The sequence below is a fragment of the Miniopterus schreibersii genome (assembly GCF_964146895.1).
Source record: "Miniopterus schreibersii genome assembly, chromosome: 13".
Classification (NCBI taxonomy): Eukaryota; Metazoa; Chordata; class Mammalia; order Chiroptera; family Miniopteridae; genus Miniopterus; species Miniopterus schreibersii.
In genome coordinates, this window is record NC_138113.1 from 28,324,706 (window position 1) to 28,344,869 (window position 20,164).

The following is a 20,164-nucleotide window of genomic DNA, read 5'->3' on the forward strand; positions in this document are numbered from 1 at the left end:
CAAGCTATTTGTAGATTTTAGTAGGAAACAGCACATACAGAATGAGCATGCACTTTAAGTTCAAACCTAGGTCCAGATACTGCCCTGAACTTGCCAGCTGTGTGATCCTGGACAGATCGGTTCACCTCTTTGGTCCTCACTTCCTCTTTTGTAAAGAGACTGCTTACTTGATAAGGTACTTGTGTCAAGGAATTAATTTTACTCTATGTGAAAAGCCGAGCCCCAGTACTTGACACCAGATTCCCAATAAGTGTTAGTTTATTTTCTAATAGTGCCCTTATCTCCTATTAACATAATAGGATGAGACCAAAGCCATTAAAATTCATTTATTTAATAAATTAAAGAATCATATTTATTATATCAGTGAACTAAGACAAATAGAGATACCCTCACATTTAGATTAGAGGTATAGGAAGGGAAGGAGTTAGAATTGTGAAAGATTAGTGCTAGAACACACTTTGAGAATATTTAGGCCAAACACCTTGTAAGTGGGGGAAAATAACTAAAAAAACTGTGTTAGACTAGTTTACCTCAGATCTTAAAAATACTAGTCATAATTATTTCAAAATAAAAAGTTTTTTAAAAAAATAAGTCAGACTTCTCTCTTGGCTAACAGCTTCAGCCTCTCTGAGGGGAGGGCTAGGCCAGGTGTCTCCGTATTTCTTCTGTCTTGGGTCCCTCTCAGTAGTCTGTGAAGTCCCATTTGATCTCTGAATTGTCTGCTGCTACCTCCACTGTGCAGCCATTCTGCTAGATACATAAGTCGGCTGAAACCCTCGTAGACGGAGGAAAAGGCTCAGCTGCAATACGCCTAATGCACTTTGAGAAGTCTTTTCAAAGTGGGGACTCTTAAGGTGGGTGCTATCCCAGACCTATTAAATCAGATTCTTTAGGGCAGAGCCTATGAATCTGCATTTTTAAATGTACTTCCTCATTGATTCTCCTTATTTTAAATAAATTATCCCGTGATTGAGAATCATTGACTTAGGAAGTTCACTTTTAACAATTTCACACATGCTAATCCTCCTGAGTAGGGTTTCAGGGAAGTAACTAGTAGCTCATCTTTACAGGAAGATGGTGACATGGAGCCTTTTTTTTTTTTTTTAAGCTTTACCTGCTTTTCTTCGGGACGCCACTAGATGGGGTAGAGGCCAGCTCTAGTTTATAGCCTTCTGTCCTTGATTAAAGGGACTTGGCAACAGAGGACCACAAATTCTCTCAGCTAAACTGAATAGCAAGCTTTGTGTTCAGTCCCTGGTGAACTATTCTTTTCAGTCAGGCTGACAGACAAAGGCCTGACCTGATTTCTGACAATGCTTAAACTTCTAGTACCTAATCAGGCCAAACTATTGACCTAGGTGCACCAAAGATCTAACATTAAAGCCTTAGCTCAACAGGAAAATAAAAAATAATAATAAAGATTTAAATTTTGAATAAGTGGGATTTGCAATCATAATTTCAAATGAAAATAAAATATCAGCTATACTAGAATCTATTTTTAAACTCTTCCTGGTGTGGGTGATTTTATTTACTAGTGCTTGCATTTCCATTTGAACACAGAAATAGAACTATCTTTCATATATATGAGTGTTATATGGTGACATGGCTTAAAAGAAAATCCATTTCTCAATTTCTTTTCAGTTGTTTGGCAGGGGTTGCAGAGAAACCACAGACCACTACATACCTACATAAAAGTGACACTCAACAAATATTCGCTAAATAAATGCATGAACCCCCATCCTCTTTCACCCACACCTTATAAAATCTTCCCCAGCCACCCCAATTCCCATGGGCTTCCTACCAGTCCTTATCGTTCAGTGTTTGGTGTTTGAGGAAAACAATTTTCCTCAGTTTTACAATAGTTGGGAAAGAACAAGGGGTAGAAGTACCGACTTGTTTCACCTGCTCTCCTTTTCACCCAGGTTCGGCACCTCATCATTAAATTTTTTGCTGTCTTACTTAACCCTGCTCTCTCGTGCATGGTGCTGTATGTTGCTTCTCCCTAACAAGAGGACAGTGTCTGTCTCTCAGGTGTTATTTCCCCCATTTGGGGGCAGCAACTGAAGTCAAGTGCCTGACTTCTAAGGTTAAGAAAAGAATTTTCAGCCTCCAGCTCCATGAACTGAAAACATTCCGGTGCTGAGGTACTCTGGATCCCTCAGAGAAAGTGTCTAACATGATGGTCTCTGTGAAGAACACAATTCCCCGTTATATCTTTCCTCAGAACAATATGAATAAAATCAGGTCTTACAGTTTCTTTCACACACTTGGTTGCTAAAGCCAAACAAGCTAAACGCTTTCGTTAGCCCTTGCGAGCATCAGAGGAGACATGCTGAGCCTGAGGCATTCACACAGGTTATAAAACCAACCCTAGTGCCACAGCCCCAGAAGACGGGCATAAAGCCTTCTTTGTGAATTGCTCCACTTTTTAAGGTCAATCTGGCATCTGAACAACCTGCATTTTGCAAAACATCGGCCCTTTGCATGAAAATCAAGATTCCCACAGTGGGAGTCAGTTGGAAGATCTGCCCCTCATCAGCGTGCCAAAGGCTCTGGAAAGTGTCAAAAGGGCAACCTGCACGTAAATGGAACTCAGAGAAACAGCCTGAACCTATGTTGGCACCAGCTAAGTGTAGTTTTGAAAAAGCAAAATTCTCTGTTTATTGGGCTAGAAGAAAGAAAATTCACTAATTTGTCCATGAGCAATGAAGTAATGTCTTTGATCAAATTAATATCAAAGTTATTGGACCTAAAGAGGTTGTCTGTTAAGCATCTCTTACAGAAAGCAAAATGTCACTAACCCTGCACCTTCATTCAAATTGCCATATACTTTAAAGTAATTGGTATCCTCCCTCCTCTCCCTGCAAAAACCAGTTACCCCTTTCTCCCTGAACTCCCATGTGGTTGCTGAGGAGTGCACTTGCTTTCACCTTCAGTGTCCTCAGGCTGCAGTGCGCCAAGGAATCGCAGTGAGAATGAATGCAGGCTGGCTGGCAGTCCTGGCCCGGGTGGTCCCTCGCCGAGTAACAGAAACAGGCCTTGTAGTCCTCCTAAATCAAGACCCATGTCCCCTTTCATTAGTCCTGCTAATTAGCATCCTGGGACTATAAAGAGGGCTTCAACTTCTGTCTCTGAGTAGGTAAAAACATATTAAAACCCAACTTGAACCCTAGCCGGGTGGCTTGGTTGGAGCGGCAGCCTGCGCACCAAAAGCGCAGGTTTGGTTCCCTGTCAGGGCACATACCTGGGTTGCAGATTCCATCCCGTCACAGCGTGTATGGGAGGCAACCAATGGATATTTCTCTCTCCCCATTCCCCTCTCTCTGGGAAAAAAAAAAATCAATAAAAACATCCTCAGGTGAGGATTTTAAAAAATTAAAAAATAAATGTAGATATTATTAAATGGAGCAGTTTGGGTGGGAGATTGATAGTAATAACAATGCTTTGATTTATTTAATAAACATTTCAACTTCAGAACCCCTTCCAAAGGTTTCTTAAAAGTACCAAAGAGCAAATAAGAAAGAAAGAGATAAGGCAAAAATATAAGAGAAAAGAACACTAAGAAGGAACTAAAGGATGGTGAATACTTTTGCCCCAAAGGCATTTGCCAAACCTAGAAAAACTGAGCTTCAGTTTTATGACCCCCACCCCCTCGTAAAGGAGATCCATTCCCCATAAAACTGGAACCCCAAAGATCTACACCCTCAGGGTAGAGATAAAGAGAAGAAAACTTACCCCACTCCAATCTACTCCATTTCCAGGGGGCCTCAAGAAAAGTTGTCTTGGAAGTTAACAGGGAAATGGAAAGAAAAAAACTTTGGTTACAGATTGTAACCACAAACTCCCTGCCTTACACATAAGCGTCCCTCATTCCACCCACGCGGTTCCAAACCACTGCCAGCTCAGGTGAAAGCAGCCCTGGGCTGGTAATGCACTTACCTGCCTGGAAGAAGTGCATGCAACATTTTTCTGGAGGAATTTCCATAAAAAATTTTCAAGGAAAAGTAGCAGCTCACAGTAAAAATGAGCAAAGCATGAAGGAAACAAGGCACCATGAGGGAGTCCCAACAAAAACAATACACAAGAGGCCTAATAAAAAAATACTGAAAATTTCAAAGCTATTTTAGAGAACTATCCTTACTCTGTTTAAGAAATATATGACTCACTTTTAAATATATGTCAAAATGGAAAACTCTAAAAATACAATGTAACAGGGTTTTCTTTAATGAGCAAAGAAAATTTCTAGCAATGAAAACCTTAGTCCTAATAGTTGAAATCAGCAGCTGATTATCAATTCTAACAGATTAGATGAGGAGAGAACTCATGGGCTGGACGAGAAACTGGAAGAAACCATTCAGAACACGGTCGTGCGTTGCTTGAGGACAGGGATACTGAGACAAGCGTCGCCGGGCGACTTCGTTGCTGCGCGACGGCGGAGCGAACTGACAGGCCCGGGGGCGCAGCGAGCGCCCGCCCCGGCTCGCGGCTGAGCCCCCCCCCCGCCCCCACCCCCCCCCGCCCCCCCCCGCCCCCACCCCCCCCCGCCCCCCCCCCGCCCCCCCCCCCCCCCCCCCCCCGCCTCGGCTGCAGACCTGCGCGCGCCGCTGCCCCGGCGCTGCGGCAACTGGAACACCACAGGCAGGACTTGTCTCCAGACAGAAAAGGTACAGTACAAAAAGTGTACAAAACGTTTAAAACGGCCCACCCGCGTAGGGCGCTCGCCCACGAGTGGAGCCGCGGGACATTTGCTCTGACAAATAATTTTCCTCCACAGTCAGCTTCTCTAGAATTTCCAAAAATTCCCCAGCTGCCGTCCCACCCGCTCTTGCAGACTCACCACTCACTTCCCCGTTGCGGAAGGAAGAACGATTCTCGACTCGCTTAACGACCCAGCGCCAGCCGTAAACGCAACACTGTCGCTGGGGCCGGGCTTTTCTTTCCCGACGACAAACAAACGTCTGCTTTGGCCGCGACGGCCACGGACTGAGAGGGATGCACCCGTGGGGCTGGTCTTCAACCCAGGCCGTTAGAAGTTCCTCTGCGTGTGATGCAGGCCCTTCCCAAATTTTTGTTAGGTCTCGTTGCCTTCAGGAAGCAGATCCTTGAACAGCTCTGTCACTTTGTCCTGTTCTTCAAAATCGTCGGCAGCGCGGGACGGGGCGGCCCGGCCGGCGAGCGGATTTCTCACCTTCAGAGTCCTCAGTCGCTTTCCGTCCCATTTCCAGGTCAATCACCCGACGCGGCCGCTCACTGGCGACGTTAACAGTGGGTTCTGCACACACGGGGCCGCGATGAACAGCATGACATGACCGGAGGCTGATCAAGCGCAAGACGTGAGGCGGAGACGCGGCGAGCGCGAGGCGGGAGAGGCGCAGGCGGCGCGGCGCCGGGCGCGAGCCTCGCCGTGAGGAGAAAGCGCGCTCTGAAACGCCACGAGCCGGTGACGTCGCCTTTTATTATCGCTGCCAAGTGTGTGCGGCACAGAAACGTCGGGGCTATATTCCCCCGGGGCAGGCCGCGCGGGCGAGCGTACACGGCGCCGCCAAGAACACGCGAGGGAGGCGCTGCCGCGGGCCCTGCGGCGGCCACGTCCCTGGGAACCGTCAGCCCCGTTACGATTCACGGGCCCACCGTTGCGCACGTGGCCCGTCTCTGACCAAGATGTCGTGACGCGGTGCATGACCGGACAACAGAAACAAAGACATAGGGAAAAAATAAAAGCCAAGGTAAGAAAAGAGTAGAGAAAATGGGACAGAAACGATATTTGAAAAGATAATTGTCCGGAGTTGACGAAAGACACCGGGACGTAGATTCACGGAGTCCAACAGATCCCAAGATAAATAAAAGATACACGTCGTATTAAAGCTGCAGGCCACCAAAGGTGCAGAAGATAACAGAAGATAACAGAAGCGGCCGGGCCCGGGGAGGAGGCGCGTCACCTCCGGGGCAGCGCGGCGCCGCCGCCGCCGTGGGAACGGGCCCGGTGTGGCGACGGAGCCCGGCCCCGGAGGGGGCGCCGTGGGCAGAGGGGACCGGACCTCGGGATCTGTCCTCGACCTCCTTGTCGTTTCCCCTCAGTGTAGCTGCCGTTTCCAGGTCCGCAGGGCGCTAGGGCTCCAAATGCAAGTCTGGTTCCAGCGACATGCACGACGCCAAACTTCCTCTGCGGCGGCGCGTGCTGCTCGGCCCCCTGCCCCGAGGCGCCGGGAGGGCTAGTGGGGGGCAGCGGCAGCGGCGGCAGGTTCCCGCCTCTGAGCAACAGGGTGCCCCCGAAGTGGAAAGCCCAGGCGGCCTCCTGCGTCCTCCCTCCTGGTGGCAGCGGGTGACAGCCCCGCCGGGGTGACAGCCCCGCCGGGAGACAGCCCCGCCGGGTGACAGCCCCGCCGGGAGACAGCCCCGCCGGGAGACAGCCCCGCCGGGGTGACAGCCCCGCCGGGTGACAGCCCCGCCGGGTGACAGCCCCGCCGGGGTGACAGCCCCGCCGGGGTGACAGCCCCGCCGGGAGACAGCCCCGCCGGGGTGACAGCCCCGCCGGGAGACAGCCCCGCCGGGGTGACAGCCCCGCCGGGAGACAGCCCCGCCGGGAGACAGCCCCGCCGGGGTGACAGCCCCGCCGGGGTGACAGCCCCGCCGGGAGACAGCCCCGCCGGGGTGACAGCCCCGCCGGGGTGACAGCCCCGCCGGGTGACAGCCCCGCCGGGGTGACAGCCCCGCCGGGAGACAGCCCCGCCGGGGTGACAGCCCCGCCGGGGTGACAGCCCCGCCGGGAGACAGCCCCGCCGGGGTGACAGCCCCGCCGGGAGACAGCCCCGCCGGGGTGACAGCCCCGCCGGGGTGACAGCCCCGCCGGGGTGACAGCCCCGCCGGGTGACAGCCCCGCCGGGTGACAGCCCCGCCGGGAGACAGCCCCGCCGGGGTGACAGCCCCGCCGGGTGACAGCCCCGCCGGGAGACAGCCCCGCCGGGGTGACAGCCCTGCCGGGGTGACAGCCCTGCCGGGGTGACAGCTCCGCCGGGGTGACAGCCCTGCCGGGGTGACAGCCCCGCCGGGTGACAGCCCGCAGCGTTTCCCACGGAGGCGCTCCTGGGACCTGCCCCAGCCCTGAGCTGCGAATGACTCGGCAGGCATCGCGTTGCATCCTCTTCTGCTGAAGTTAGTATTTTCTGGTTCTTAAAACAAACTGATAAACTAAAAATTCTAAAACTCTGTACCTTTTTCCAGATTTTAATCTTGTTTTAAAGAAGTTTTTAAAACATTTAGTCAGGCCCGGCCGGGCGGGGCTCAGCGGTTGAGCATCGACCTAGGATCCCGACGATCGGGTTCGATTCCCCGTCAGGACACAGGCCCGGGTTGCGGGCTCGACTGGGGGCGTGCAGGAGGCAGCCGATCAATGACTCTCTCATCATTGATGCTTCTCTCTCTCTCCCTCTCCCTTCCTCTCTCTGAAATCAATAAAGATATATTTAAAAAAAAAAAAATGTTTACTCGACTTTTCCTGCCAGGTGAGAAACTTAATTTAATAAATACTTAACCTTTGGAGTTATTCTTAGTTAGTCTGAGCATTTACGCATGCTACAAAATGTGGCCAAAGAGATTACTTCATCTCTCACGGAAAATAACTCTCTCTGAGCTTCAATACATTGTTACCTACTGTGCATTAATGGTCACTGTGATTCTCTGATAGTTTTTAAATGATTGGACAGAAAAGTCATAGTACTACAATCTGATATTCAGCACTGTTAGAATTTTCAATATTTTTATTTCCCAAACATTATTTTAAAAGAACATTAAAAGCATCAGAAATACAAATCTGGCCTAATGGTTAACATCAGAACAATTATAAAGTGCTTGCAACACACACACAGTTTGCATCACAGTAAAGCATCAGGAGAACTAATTAACATACCCTGATAATTAGTCATATTCAACTGAATTCTCACTACTGTTAGTTCTCATTTTAGCCCTTATGAAGAGAGAAGTTATATTCGTCCATCTGTAGACCTGCTTACGTAAGGATGCAGACATGGCGTAGGGCTAAGAATCTAGCCCACTATGTATTTCATGCGAATTAAATCAATAATTTACTGATGAGTATAAAGACACTGAGCGCCTCACATGCACATGCTTAGTGTTCTTCACGCTGTAATTTGTGCCTCCCCCCAAATGAACCAAGTGCTCTCCAAGGTCACAGAGGAAACCTATCATCTTTAACTTTACAAGTAGAAATAACTTTAAGAAAAATATTTTATTGACTCACATTTGAAATGCCTGGCCACAGAACAGATACATACCTTTAAAAGTGTGAAATGACTTCTTAATTAACGTTATTAATTACAAAGCTGCCTGGCTTACTGGAATAAACACCAAGCTCTGATTTTAGACAAACGTCTAATTCCTAGACTACCACAGTTCTTCAAAGGATCCTGGGAGAGGATATTAGATACATTAATTATTTGATAAAAAAGAGATGATACACTAACCTATCTCATGAGCGTATTAATACATAAAAACACTGTTATACTAAAAATATAAAAGCACAATTGAAACAGTTCATAGTGACTTCCAAAAATAGCATTCAATTACAAAAAAAAATAAAAATGAGTGGGTACTTTCTCTTTTATTATAAAATTGAATAGCAAAAATAAAGAAAGAAGGGGAGAGTCCTAAAAGGCAAATAATTAAAAAAAAAAATGAAACCCGTATCTCATACTTCAGTCTCAGAAACAGAATGAATGGTTGATACTGAAAGGTAAGAGTTGTTAGGTGAGGCTGAGCAGAGTCGCAGCCGAGCATCCTGGCCTCTCATGACCTCTGCACTTGGGAAGAGCCTGGGAGAGGGAGCTATCAACTGAACAGCTTTCATCCGAGGAGGCAAAGTGCCTTCCAATCTGCAATAACGGTTCTTGAATGCAACAATGTACGAAGGCAGATTTTGTATCTTGATGCTCATCTTGGGTCTAGCAGTTATAGTTCCAAAACTATTACGAGTTCAAATGCTAACTGTAAATGACAATATTTTTACATAAAAATATGAGTTTACAGTTGTTATGCTAGGGATCACAGAGTATATTTTATTATATTTGTTTGTTTTAGGTAGAGAAATACTTAATCTATTTTCCTCTTACTGCCCATCTCCAGTTTAAGATGAATGCGAGAGAAATAACACAATTAGGTTTAAAAATGGATCTTAAGAATTTTTCTACCACAATAATATACAAATAAAGACCAAAAAAAAAGGTCTCTAAATAGTTACTTGGGTACTCCTTGTCAGATTGTTAACAAACCATTCTCGCACAGAAGGAAAGCATAAATCGAAACGCTCCCACCCTCATCCTTACGCCTTGCTGGGCAGTAACAGATCCTCCAGAACACACGTCTAGACTGCGTCCCGCACACCGCCACCCGGACCGGCGTGAACGCATTCGGCGCCGGCTCTCCCAGGAACCGCAAAGCTCTACCACAGGTGCGGTCCTCTCCACTAGCAGTCTTGGGCAAGATCATTCCACAGCAGAATAATGCACTTTTACCAGGGAAAAACATCTTTCTTTAAAAAAATAAAACTATATCGCTATTCAATTGACACAAAATAATGTCTATAATAAGAAATGGTAAAAATCTTAATACTGTATTCGTGGTTGACTGTCTTAGGAAAGTACCTAATGCCTGCGTGTTTTTGGTAAGGATAGCTATAGATAATATATTTCTGATTTTCTGTTTTAACAATATATTATTTGTTCAAATAAGTCTGCCACCCAAAAAGTGCCTTCTTCCCAATTAAACACTTCAAAGAATCCAAGTTTATAACTCAATTAATAAAAATAACAGCTCGTACCTCACATTCTTTAAAATATCCAGCTCGCAGAGACTTCAAAGACTCGCAACACTGAGTCCAGTGATCACAATCGGTTCATCCTCTACTGTAACATAGTAGCACGATCTGCTTAAAAGTTTAGTACAAAAGACTGGAACACAGGTCAGGGTGAAAAATCTAAATAATAAACTTTTACGTTAAATTTTAAAATATCAAGAAATCACAAAGCAAGCCAATAGATGCTAATACTTCAGACAAAAGAAAATCGTTAACTGCCAACCGTTTGAGTCTTTAAGGTTTGATCTACTACTCGTCTGGCAACAGTGAAACAAAAAGTCAATTAGTATCAGAAACCAACAGTTGGTCCGAGAGCCGCAGCCTCCGGACTCTAAACGGAGGGCACGGGGATCTGCTTGGCGGAGGGGCCGTCGTGCTCCTGCCGCAGGTCGCTGGTGGTGTGGTAATGCATGGCGATGTAGGAACTGGCGAACCCCAGCGCGCTGGCCGGCTGCAGGCGACACGGGCCGCTGTCCCGCGACGGGCTGCTGTTGTAGACGCTGTAGTAGGGCTCCACGCGGGTGTGGACGGGCGTTGAGCTGCTCTGGCAGCAGTGCTGGGGCCCGGCGGACAGCCTGGGGCTGACCACGCTTTCCTTCGAATGACTCGGGCCGCAAGCCCGGTCCACGAATTTCTTCTGGGGCTTCGGGGACAGCACGTAGGCAGAGTTCGTTTCGTGGTGGGAGGACTTGTTTCTGTTCACTTCCAGGTTCCCTCGGCCCATGGCTCGGAGCCGAGTCTTCTGCTTGCAGCAGAAGCAGCCCAGGCCCACGTACCGGAGGCACCAGAGCACCTTCCTCCTCAGCCCCGCGCTGTTGCGGGAATAGATGAAGGGGTTGAGGCCTGACTTGAAAAATATCAGGGTGAATCCGAGCAGTTCAAACTGGTAGAGGAGGCAGCTCCCACTTCTGGACAGAACCCCCTGCACCAAGGACACCCCCAGCGGGAGGCAGCACACCAGGACGGAGAGCACGATCACCACGCAGGTGACCACGGCCTTGGAATCCTTGGCCGCGGACAGGTTGACGGCGGACACCAGCTGCAGCCGGCTGGCGGCGGGGGCCGGCGGCCGCTCGGGGCTCCTGGTGTACCCGTGGGCCTGGACGTGCTGCAGCTTGTTGTAATTCTGGTTCCTGTAGAGCGCGGGCCCGGTGCACGGGACGGGGTCTCCGGCCCCCGTCACAGGCGCCCCCACGAAGGGCTGTGGTCTGGAAGCATCAACCGCGAGGACGGGGGGGCCCTTTCTGACTTGGGCGTTTTTACGCAGGGTCTGAGCGATCATGATGTAAGAGACGGAGACCACGGCCACGCAGAAGGCGAAGTCGACCACGTAGAGGGAGACCACGGCTCTCCCGCCTCCAGCGATCACGCTGGACATGGGAAGGCAGAGGTGGGACTTGCTGGTCTTCAGGGTGGCCAAGGTGGCGAGCGTGAAGCTGGTGGCCCAGAGGAGCAGGGTGAGCAGCAGGGTGCAGGGAAAGGAGGCCGTGCGATCGGGCTGCTTCCCCAGCACCATGCGCAGCCGGTGCAGGGCGATCACCGCCACCGTCTTGAGGGACATGATGATGAAGCCGGCGCTGGTGAGGTGGAAGGTGAAGCAGAAGGCGTCGGGGATGTCGCTCACCGAGCCGAGGAACAGCGCGAAGGTGAACATGGGGGCCGTCACGCCGCAGACGAGCAGGTCGCAGAAGGACAGGTTCAGGATCATGAAGTCGAAGTTGGTCCTGAACTTCCGGAGGGCCGGGTCGAAGAAGGACAAGAGGACGATGAAGTTGCCGTAAGAGCCCAGGCAGAAGATGATCGCGAGGAGGAAGGTGCAGGTGACCAGCGTGGCCACGTGGACGAGACCCTGGAGACCCTCCTGCAGGGCAGTGCCGTTCCCTCCCGCGGGCCGAGGCCCCGGCAGCCACGTGGAGTTGGGGGCGTCCTGCAGCTGCTCCGTGGAGTTCATCTTCCGAGAGAAAGGCGTCGGCGGGGAGGGAGGCGGGGCCTCAGCTCACCGAGGAGCGGCCCGTGACCGAGGAGGCCCAAGGCGGGAGAGCCGGCGCCGGGAAACGCGCGCCCTGCAACAGAGAGGGGGGCATGGAGCACGGGAGCGCCCAGGCTCTTCCACGAGAGCACCGGCAGTGGTCAGCTCTGACCCGGGGCACAGAAAGCCCAGCACAGGAAAGACACGAACACCTCCAAACCCGTTCGTGCGGCTAATCTGAGGTTTTAGGACACAGTGGTTTTCAAACTGGTTTTAAGCATCGCCTCGGGTGCGGGTTAAAACAAAGCAGATTCCTGGGCCTCGCCCATCGAGATTCTGATGGAAGGGTGTCCAGGTGTTACTTTTAGGAGCACCTGGTGCCAGACCCTGCGACACAAGGACATGACCTCTCGGCCAAAGAGATCACAATCTCAGCTGGCGAGCAACCTAACTGTGTAGTTACAGCCCAAGGTGGTAAATCCGATGACCGCCGGGTGCTATGGAAGCAAGACAGGGGCCCTAATCCACCTCGGGGTGGAGGCTGAGAGGGGCGGGGGGGGGGGGTCCTGGTGAGGAGGAGCTAGCTGGGTGGAGGGTGAGGGGCAGGGAGAGGGGGCCGACAAGCTGCGGGAAGGGGGGTGGGTCCCTGCAGCAGGATCGGGGTGGAAAACTGCACGTGCTTGAAACAGAAGCAGAGGGTGCCCTGCGGGTGTGGCTCAGTTGGCTGAGTGCCGGCCGTCCTGGGCACTGGCAAGTGGCCGGCTTGACTCCTAGTCAGGGCACATACCTAGGCTGCAGGTTCGATCCCCGGTCAGGGTGGGCACAGGAGGCAACCAACGGATGCTGCTCTCACGTCGATGTTTCTCTCTCTCCCTCTCCCTTCCTCTCTAAAAAAAAAAAAAATCAATAACAAATCCTATTTCTTTCCCTGAGAAGAATCCCTTATTTGCCATTATTTACAATTTCTTCTCCCTGTTTGTGATTTCCTGGCCAACTCCATACCCTCCTGTGGAAAAAAGTTTGTGTAGGAAACTACAAGTTAGGGGGAAAAATGAAAGTAATGAAGAGATCAGAAATATATTTGAGATTTACAAGGTGCAAAGCACCGCTTTGTAAACTTTAAACTGCCACATAAACGTGAGTTATCATTATTCCAGCAAGAACGTCTCCCTGATGGAGCCGGAGGCACCCACCCCGTCGTGCGTCCATTCGCTTGCTCTACAGTTTTCGGGTGCACACTTACGCGCCAGCCTTCCGCTAGGCGCTGTGGGCAAAAACATAAGACGCAGCCTCTCCTTAGAAAGAACAACTTGTTTTCTTGTAGCCCTTTTGTTTTCTTAACCTCCCCCCTCCCTATTTTGCAATGAGATTTAAACCTCCTGTTATCCCAAACCCCAAAGCCCCGAGTGGCTTGGAGCCCACCCTGCTCCCCAAGATGCTTCCAAGCAGGACAGCTTAAGCGGTTCCTTGGAGACGGATGCAGTGCTCCTGACGACCGACCCAAAGCATTTGCTTTAATCCAGCACTTTAGGAATAACCGACGGCACTGGGGAGGCCCAGGGGGAGGCTCAGAATAGTTACCCACCAGCTCAAGCCAGTCCCTGAGGCCTCCCGCTGTGCCTGAGGTTAACTGTTAGGTGCTGGATCACAGGGTGCAGAGAAAGGGGCCAGGTCACGGGGGGCTGCTGGGGGCTCGGGAAGCAGCTGTGGACCAGCCGCTCGCATTCAGTAACAGGCAATGCCTCTCATCACTGATGTTTCTCTCTCTCTCCCTTTCCCTTCCTCTCTCAACCCAATAAAGACATATTTTTTAAAAACTAATAAGAACGGATAGCTTATTGTTTTCACTTGATTGTATTCTGTTCCTGAACACTTTTTAATACCTATGTAGTGAGAAGGACACCCTTTTACTATTTTTGTTTACTGTTAACTGGAGGATTGGGGTTAAGTGATGAACAGAGAAGTAGAAGAGAAGCCCCGATGTGAGGGGGCAGGAGGGGCAGAGGGGTGATACTGATGCTGACAGCAAGTCCGTCCCCCCCCCACCTCACCAAAGGTGCGTCCTCGCTGGCAGCAGGGACCTGAGCCAGGTGGAGAGCGAAGCAGGAGTTCAGTCTGGGGAAATCAGAAAGATGAAGCGTCTGGAATTAGGACGCTGAGAGAAAGACCCAGTGAGTGGGGGACACCGAAGAAGGGGGGTGATGGGAGTGGCGGAGACCCCAGGCTAGGAGACATGTGGAAACAGAGCTGTCAAGGGGGAAATGAGACGGTGAGGGGCCCGCGTCAGTCAAGGGCAAGAGGCAGGGGGAAAAGGGACTTGGAGCAGATGAGGCAAATTCCACTTTCTGTACAGTTATAATTTTTTCAATAAATTAACTCTTTCAAAAGGTTACACAATAGTGGAGAATCCCAGGTCAGGAATGTAGTTATCAGTATCATGACTAGCGCGGGCACTTCACCGAGTGCTTCTGAGGTGCCACCCGCTGCGCTCAGGGCCCCGCGCTGTAACTTGCGGAATCCTCACAACCCTGAGAGTTACTGTAACTCATTCCCATTTCACAGGCGAGTCAGGGAGAGAGCGCCTAGAGCACGGACCTGAACGCGAGCAGCCCCTCTCTGAAGCCCACAGCCTTCACCGCAGAACAGCAAAGCGATCAAGGGAAGGACCAGATCAGAAGGTGGTTACAGCAGCTATAATTTAGTGGGTGGTTATTATATGCCAGCCACTTATACTAGAAGCTTTACATAAGTTACCAAACTTTATTTCATTCTCAATATAATCCTATCAAGTGGGTATTACTATCTCTTCCCAACTCAGAGTTCTCGGAACCCCAAATTTGCACCCCCCCTGCGCGCGTGCACACACACACACACACACACACTTCTGTGTACCTTTTTGTCAAGGTTGATAATTATGATTCTGATATAATGTAATTATAAATCACTCCTTTGCAATAACTTGGGAAAAAAAGTTAGGAATCAGAGGCTGGAAAGGGAAAAGGGAGGAAAAGCAGGGGACAGAATAGACGTAAAGGTTTTGGCAGAGAAACCTGAGAAATAAAGGAAATGGAGGGAAAGTAAACCTAGGTCTTTGTACTAACTTTGGGACTATAAGAAAGAGGAAGCCGAGATCACAATTTGGAACAAAGTTATGAAGGCAGAACTATAAAGCTCGGTGATCTGAGGAGGGGTGTAAATGAATAGCTATTTGCTCTGCCTAAATATTAAATAAAGGTTGCCGGTGTTCTTTTTCAAGCATACAAGCTACTCTTTATCTCTGGGACCATAAATAGGTCCAGGAGGTCGATGTGATTAAAGCCATAAAACCAGAAAAATGTGAAGTTGGAACACCTGTCTTAAGCAGGCATATTAGCTACAGTAACACGGAATGAATTCCTATCACATGCACCTGGTTACAAGTAAGGAGGCGGGACCCGAAAGTAACGCTGCAGATTTGTTGCACAGCGGCAATGATTTCTCCTTAGCTGCTGTCTTCATATTTTAGTGTACAGTAGGCATTTTATATGCGCTTTCCCAAGTCAACTCATGGCCTGACTCTTCCCACTCATTTCCTTCCCTCATAAGGAAGGCCTTACACTCCTCGAGGACAGGCAGGCATTTTCTGTCTAACCCTCAAACAGCAAAGTTCTGTATCAGTATCATTCCCACTGTATTCGTGTCGAACCAGAAAACCTCAGGAAGTGAGATGACTTGCCCAAGGTCACTAAGATTCAGGCCAGATTTTATGTCAGAGCCCAAGCTCTCTGTCCGCAGTTGAACTGCCTCTTGAGGTCGGGAGCAGCGGATGGAGTAGGGCAGGTCAGTGGCTGCGGGGCACAGAGTCCCCCAGTCTGGGTGTGGACCGGGGACGAGGGTCGAGCCCTGCCAGGGGCTGGAGATGGGCAGGAGCCCCCGAGGTGGGGAAGGTTGCGGGAAGCAGGGCCTAGGCCGGCCAGGGAAGCTCGTGAACGAGTCCGCAGAGGGCCGTGGGGTGCGGGGCTCGGCCAGGCCACGGGCGGTGGGGGAGGGGCGCCACGGCCGCGCAGAGCCGAGGAGCGGCCGGGCAGGGGCCCGACGCTGCCCCGCGGGCTGCGCCAGGACCGCGGGTGCGCCCGGGCCTGGACCAGCGAGCGCGCTCCCCGCCAACCCGCCGGCTCCCGGCCGCCCCTCCCTGGTCACGCGGGGTCGCTTCCCGCAGGGGCCCACAGCCGCTCACCTGCCCGGGGGCCGCAGCGCCGCCCCTCCTCCTCCATCCCGCAGCCCGGACCCCAGCCCCGCGCTCCGCCCGGGAGGGCGCAGGGCCGGAGGCATCATCGCCGTCGCCTCCGCGCATCCCGGGAGCCGATGCCGCGGCGAGCCGGGGGCGCAGAGGCGCAGGCACGGAGCCGCGGCGGGCGCCGCCCCCTCCGCCCCCTCCGCCGGGCACCCGGGCCGGCGCGCCGCCCGCCCTCGCGCCCTCGCCGCCCGCCCTCGCGCCCTCGCCGCCTCCCGGGCCTCCCGCCGCGCCGGGGCCGCCGCTCGCCGTCCTGCGCCGCGCGAGGTGCGCCGCTCGGGAGCCCGCGCTCCCCGGTGGGGTGACGGCGGACAGGGGGAGGGGCCGGGCCGGGGCGGGGCGTCCACGGCGCAGCGGCCCGCGGGGATCTCGGTCTCGGAGGGATGGCGCCGGCCCGCCGCCCACCACCGCCCGCGGTCCCGGGCGCGCAGGCCCCCGGGCTCTCTGGGCTGCAGCTATATTTTCTCCTAAATTGACACCGTCCAGTTTCGTACTGACATTTAGAATTTGTAAATTAAGTCATTGTAACAATTTAAATCAAACCAACTTTATAAAGAGAAACTACCAATGCAAATCACCCAGCCAAGAAACCATGGGCACGAACGTGGACCGCGAGGGCTCAGGGAGAGCAGCGGTGGCGGGTGTGCCCGCCCCAGCGACGGGTCCCCACGCCAGGACCGGGCCTCGTTAAACCGGCTGGTGGCGAGTCTCAGCCCGAGAAATTCTGATGGAGGAGCGCAGTGGGTCCAGGATCTTACGTTCTTTGAAGTTCCACTTTAGGAACCTTGCTACGGCATAATTTCACTCAGCTCAGATGTGGTGGAATAAAGCCTCACTACTCAAAGTGTGGTCTCAGGACAGGGCACCGGTATCATGAGCTGAGAGTGTGAATTAAAATACGTATTTTAACAACCCCCCACGTGATTCCTAGACATACCTATCATCTAGATCAGTGCCGTCCAACTTTCTGATGAAAACACCGATCTGTGCTATTCAATAGGGCAAAACACTCGCCGCCAGTCACTAAAGCACTTGAAATGGGTCTAGTGAGACTGAGGAGATGAATTTTTAATTTTGTTAAAATATAAACAGCCACATGTACTAGCTACTCTAGTGGACAGGCCAACCTAGATAACTCATTTTGCTCAGGGGGCATGAATTTTTCGGATCAGATCTATGGATGCAAAAGGAATCCACTAGAGTCACTGCCTGCAGAACTCTTCCTCCACTTAATGAAGACAAAAGCCAGGTGTTAAAAACAAGCCATTTATTGGGTTTTAAACTAGTTACACAATGAAATAATCAGTTTGGCACTACTCTATACAGGGCCTATGCCTGTGTATGCTGACACTGTACCAGGACCTCTGCTGTGCTTGGGTCTGCACTGAGTTATTCAGCAAGTAGATACTAAAAAATATACTGTAGTGTTCCTTTAAGGAAGACTGTACAGAGAGTGTTGCAAGATGACTTTCACAAACTTGTGAATCACTTTAACCTAGAAGATACCTTGCATTCTAGAAATTTGTCAAAGGCAAACATGTGACGTTTGCATTAAGAGATGCACACAAAAAAGTTACATAAAAACTCAGACAGTCTAACATTAAATGAACTCAAACAAAACCCCACACCTCAGCTTTTGTAACATGAAAAGAAAATAATTTAAAAATGCAAAAAATGGCATTCAATCAGTACAAAAGCCAAAATCACTACATTTAAAGAGCTACATGTGAATCTTTACAAATTAATTACACAATGGGGTTGTGTAAAAGGTTGCATCTGTACAAAGTCTCGCCAACGCTATCTCTACAGTTTATACAGTCCTTTACATCTATATAACATTTATTAAACAAGTCAATTAAATATCAAGACTTCTTAGTCTCTCAACGATTCTGCAGGCAAAGAAAAGAGGGAAAAAAAAATTACAGAATTTTTGCAAACACAGCAATCTTTCATTAGGTGAAGTTTAACAGTTTTCAAAGCGGGTCAAACAGTATTTGTAAAGAATACAGGTAAACGTCAACCAGTTAGGGTTTTTATTGTTGCTGATGTTTATTTTCAAAATCATACATTGTATGCACACACAACAATCCATCAAAAATTTATTCACCAAACCCCCAGTTTTTCAGCAACTGCTCTTCTATTCAGCACCAAAAACTCCAGTCTGTGGGAAGCGCATGGTGGACACAGACTTCACTTTTGTGTCTTGTCAAGCAACCCATCAGGTCATTGTTAGGTTCCAGACTTGTCCTCTTTTCCTTCCATCTTCATGGCTCTCCAGGCTTCAGATTTATGGCCCACAGCCCTACTACCATCTAAACCCACAGCCATTTGGAAAGAATTCAAAATAATTTGAGATGGATGAAATGATGGGCCTGCGTTACAGATGGGCATTCTCCATTCCAAGTTCACTGTTTCTTAATGAGTTCCTAGACTCTGTCTGGTCTTGGATGCCATGATCATACTGGGTAATTATTTCTAGTCTGAGACACTGTGGTTTTGTCAGATGCCTCAAAGAAAAAGTGATCAATATTCTGGAAACAGTTCCGGACAAGTTAGGAAATCAAATGGCAGCTGAGAACCTGTGGAACGCAGACTAATGAGACCAAACACAGAAACCACCAAAATGATGAGAGCTCAACAAAGGCAGAGGTTTGGAACCTGCAGTGAGCCACCAGATGGTACCTGAGGAGCTGGAATTTTTGATGAAAAGAGCTCGAAGTGAGGACTACTCATCTGTATCAGGGAGGAAAAAAATTTCAGTCAGGCAACAGGGCAATCGAACTCTAAAAGCCCAGTGAGTTTTTCTTTATCCCTTCTATCCCAGGAGAAAGGCTCCTGGGTTCTCCCTCTTTAACACAGAATGGATAATAAATATTTAAGAATCCAGATGAAATGTTCTCACTACAATACAGAACCCAGAGTCCTCAGGGCAACCCCAAATGCCCAGGCCCCATTCAGGGGGCAAAAAAGAAAGATCTCTTTTGTCTAACCATTTCCAGGCTACTAAGCCTACTCATTTATAAAGGTCTAAAAGCAGTCACATAAATTGTCTGCTTAATACCTGAAGTAGAAAAGCAAGGAAAAATCTTAGGGAATTTACTTAAATCATATTTTAAAAAAAGCTTTATCTAAACAATGACATCTAAGAATATCAGCAAAAAGAAAAAACTTATGAACACCCACTTCTCAGTCATTAAACTGATGACATCTGTCTGCGGATGTCGGACTTCTTTAGACTAGAGCCGTGCTGACTTACCCTTCTATGCATAGTAGCATGGTGACACGAGGAGATCGGTGAGAACCAGCAGCTGGTCATCTGTGAACTGCTGTTTGTGTTCCTGCCAGTTGTCATGGTGCGTCCTTCGGAAATTGGACAAGGTCTTCTTTACAGTCATCTGTAGAGTGGGCAACCCACATACATATTATTTTGGCTTCTCTGAACAGCTAGGGTTATATTTAGGAAAGCATCAGCTAAGTAAGAAACCCTCTAGATGTCAGATCTCACTGCTCAACAAATGCGATAGAACCACCAAGAAGCCAGTCTCTCTTCACACAGCCACTGAGCTCACTTCAGAATTACCTGGACAAGCTACTGGAACTTACACCACCTTATTAAACCAGTTTCAATATACACAAAACATCTATTTACTGAGGTGAAAGGGACAGTCATTCATCTTCTGAGTTGTTTAATTTAGGAACATAGGTGCTCGCTAAATAATACCATGACAATCGCCCGTTTAATATTAGCTCCTAACTAGATACTTCCTAGATATAACATGCTAGTACAATAAAAGTATAAAATTTATATTGACCATACTTTCATTGGACTGGGAAGGACAGAAGTTATACTAATTTCCTTGCTACCAAAAGATCTTAAATATACATGGCAAGGTCTCTGCAAGATTTTAATAATTACTGATAAGCAGATTAGGCCCTGGCCGAGAGAGCAATGGCTGCATCAAAGCAGGACGTCCAGAGTGCACAGGAAATTACCAGTGTAAATGGTGTTACAGATTACGAATATTATGGGTGCAAAGAAAGTAGTAAGGAAGAG

At 49.7% G+C, this 20,164-nt stretch overlaps 2 protein-coding genes across 2 annotated transcripts in view; both read right to left on the reverse strand.

Moving 5' to 3' along the window:
* Positions 1-7,949: 7,949 nt before the first annotated feature.
* Positions 7,950-11,917, reverse strand: GPR75 (G protein-coupled receptor 75). The gene has a single exon (XM_081156946.1). The coding sequence runs from the start codon at positions 11,817-11,819 to the stop codon at positions 10,200-10,202; it is 1,620 nt and encodes a 539-aa protein (XP_081013072.1). The 5' UTR covers positions 11,820-11,917; the 3' UTR covers positions 7,950-10,199.
* A 5,445-nt stretch (positions 11,918-17,362) lies between these two features.
* Positions 17,363-20,164, reverse strand: part of PSME4 (proteasome activator subunit 4) — a 77,914-nt gene continuing 75,112 nt past the window's right edge. The window contains exons 46-47 of the mRNA XM_081157129.1: positions 19,367-19,505; positions 17,363-18,843 (exon numbers count right to left, since the gene is read on the reverse strand). Of these exons, the coding sequence (XP_081013255.1) occupies positions 19,371-19,505 (135 nt within the window). The 3' untranslated portion in view covers positions 17,363-18,843; positions 19,367-19,370. The remainder of the gene's footprint in view (positions 18,844-19,366; positions 19,506-20,164) is intronic.

Coding starts and splice junctions, on each gene's coding strand:
- GPR75 (XM_081156946.1), bottom strand. CDS start 11,819: ATGAACTCCACGGAGCAGCTGCAGGACGCCCCCAACTCCACGTGGCTG.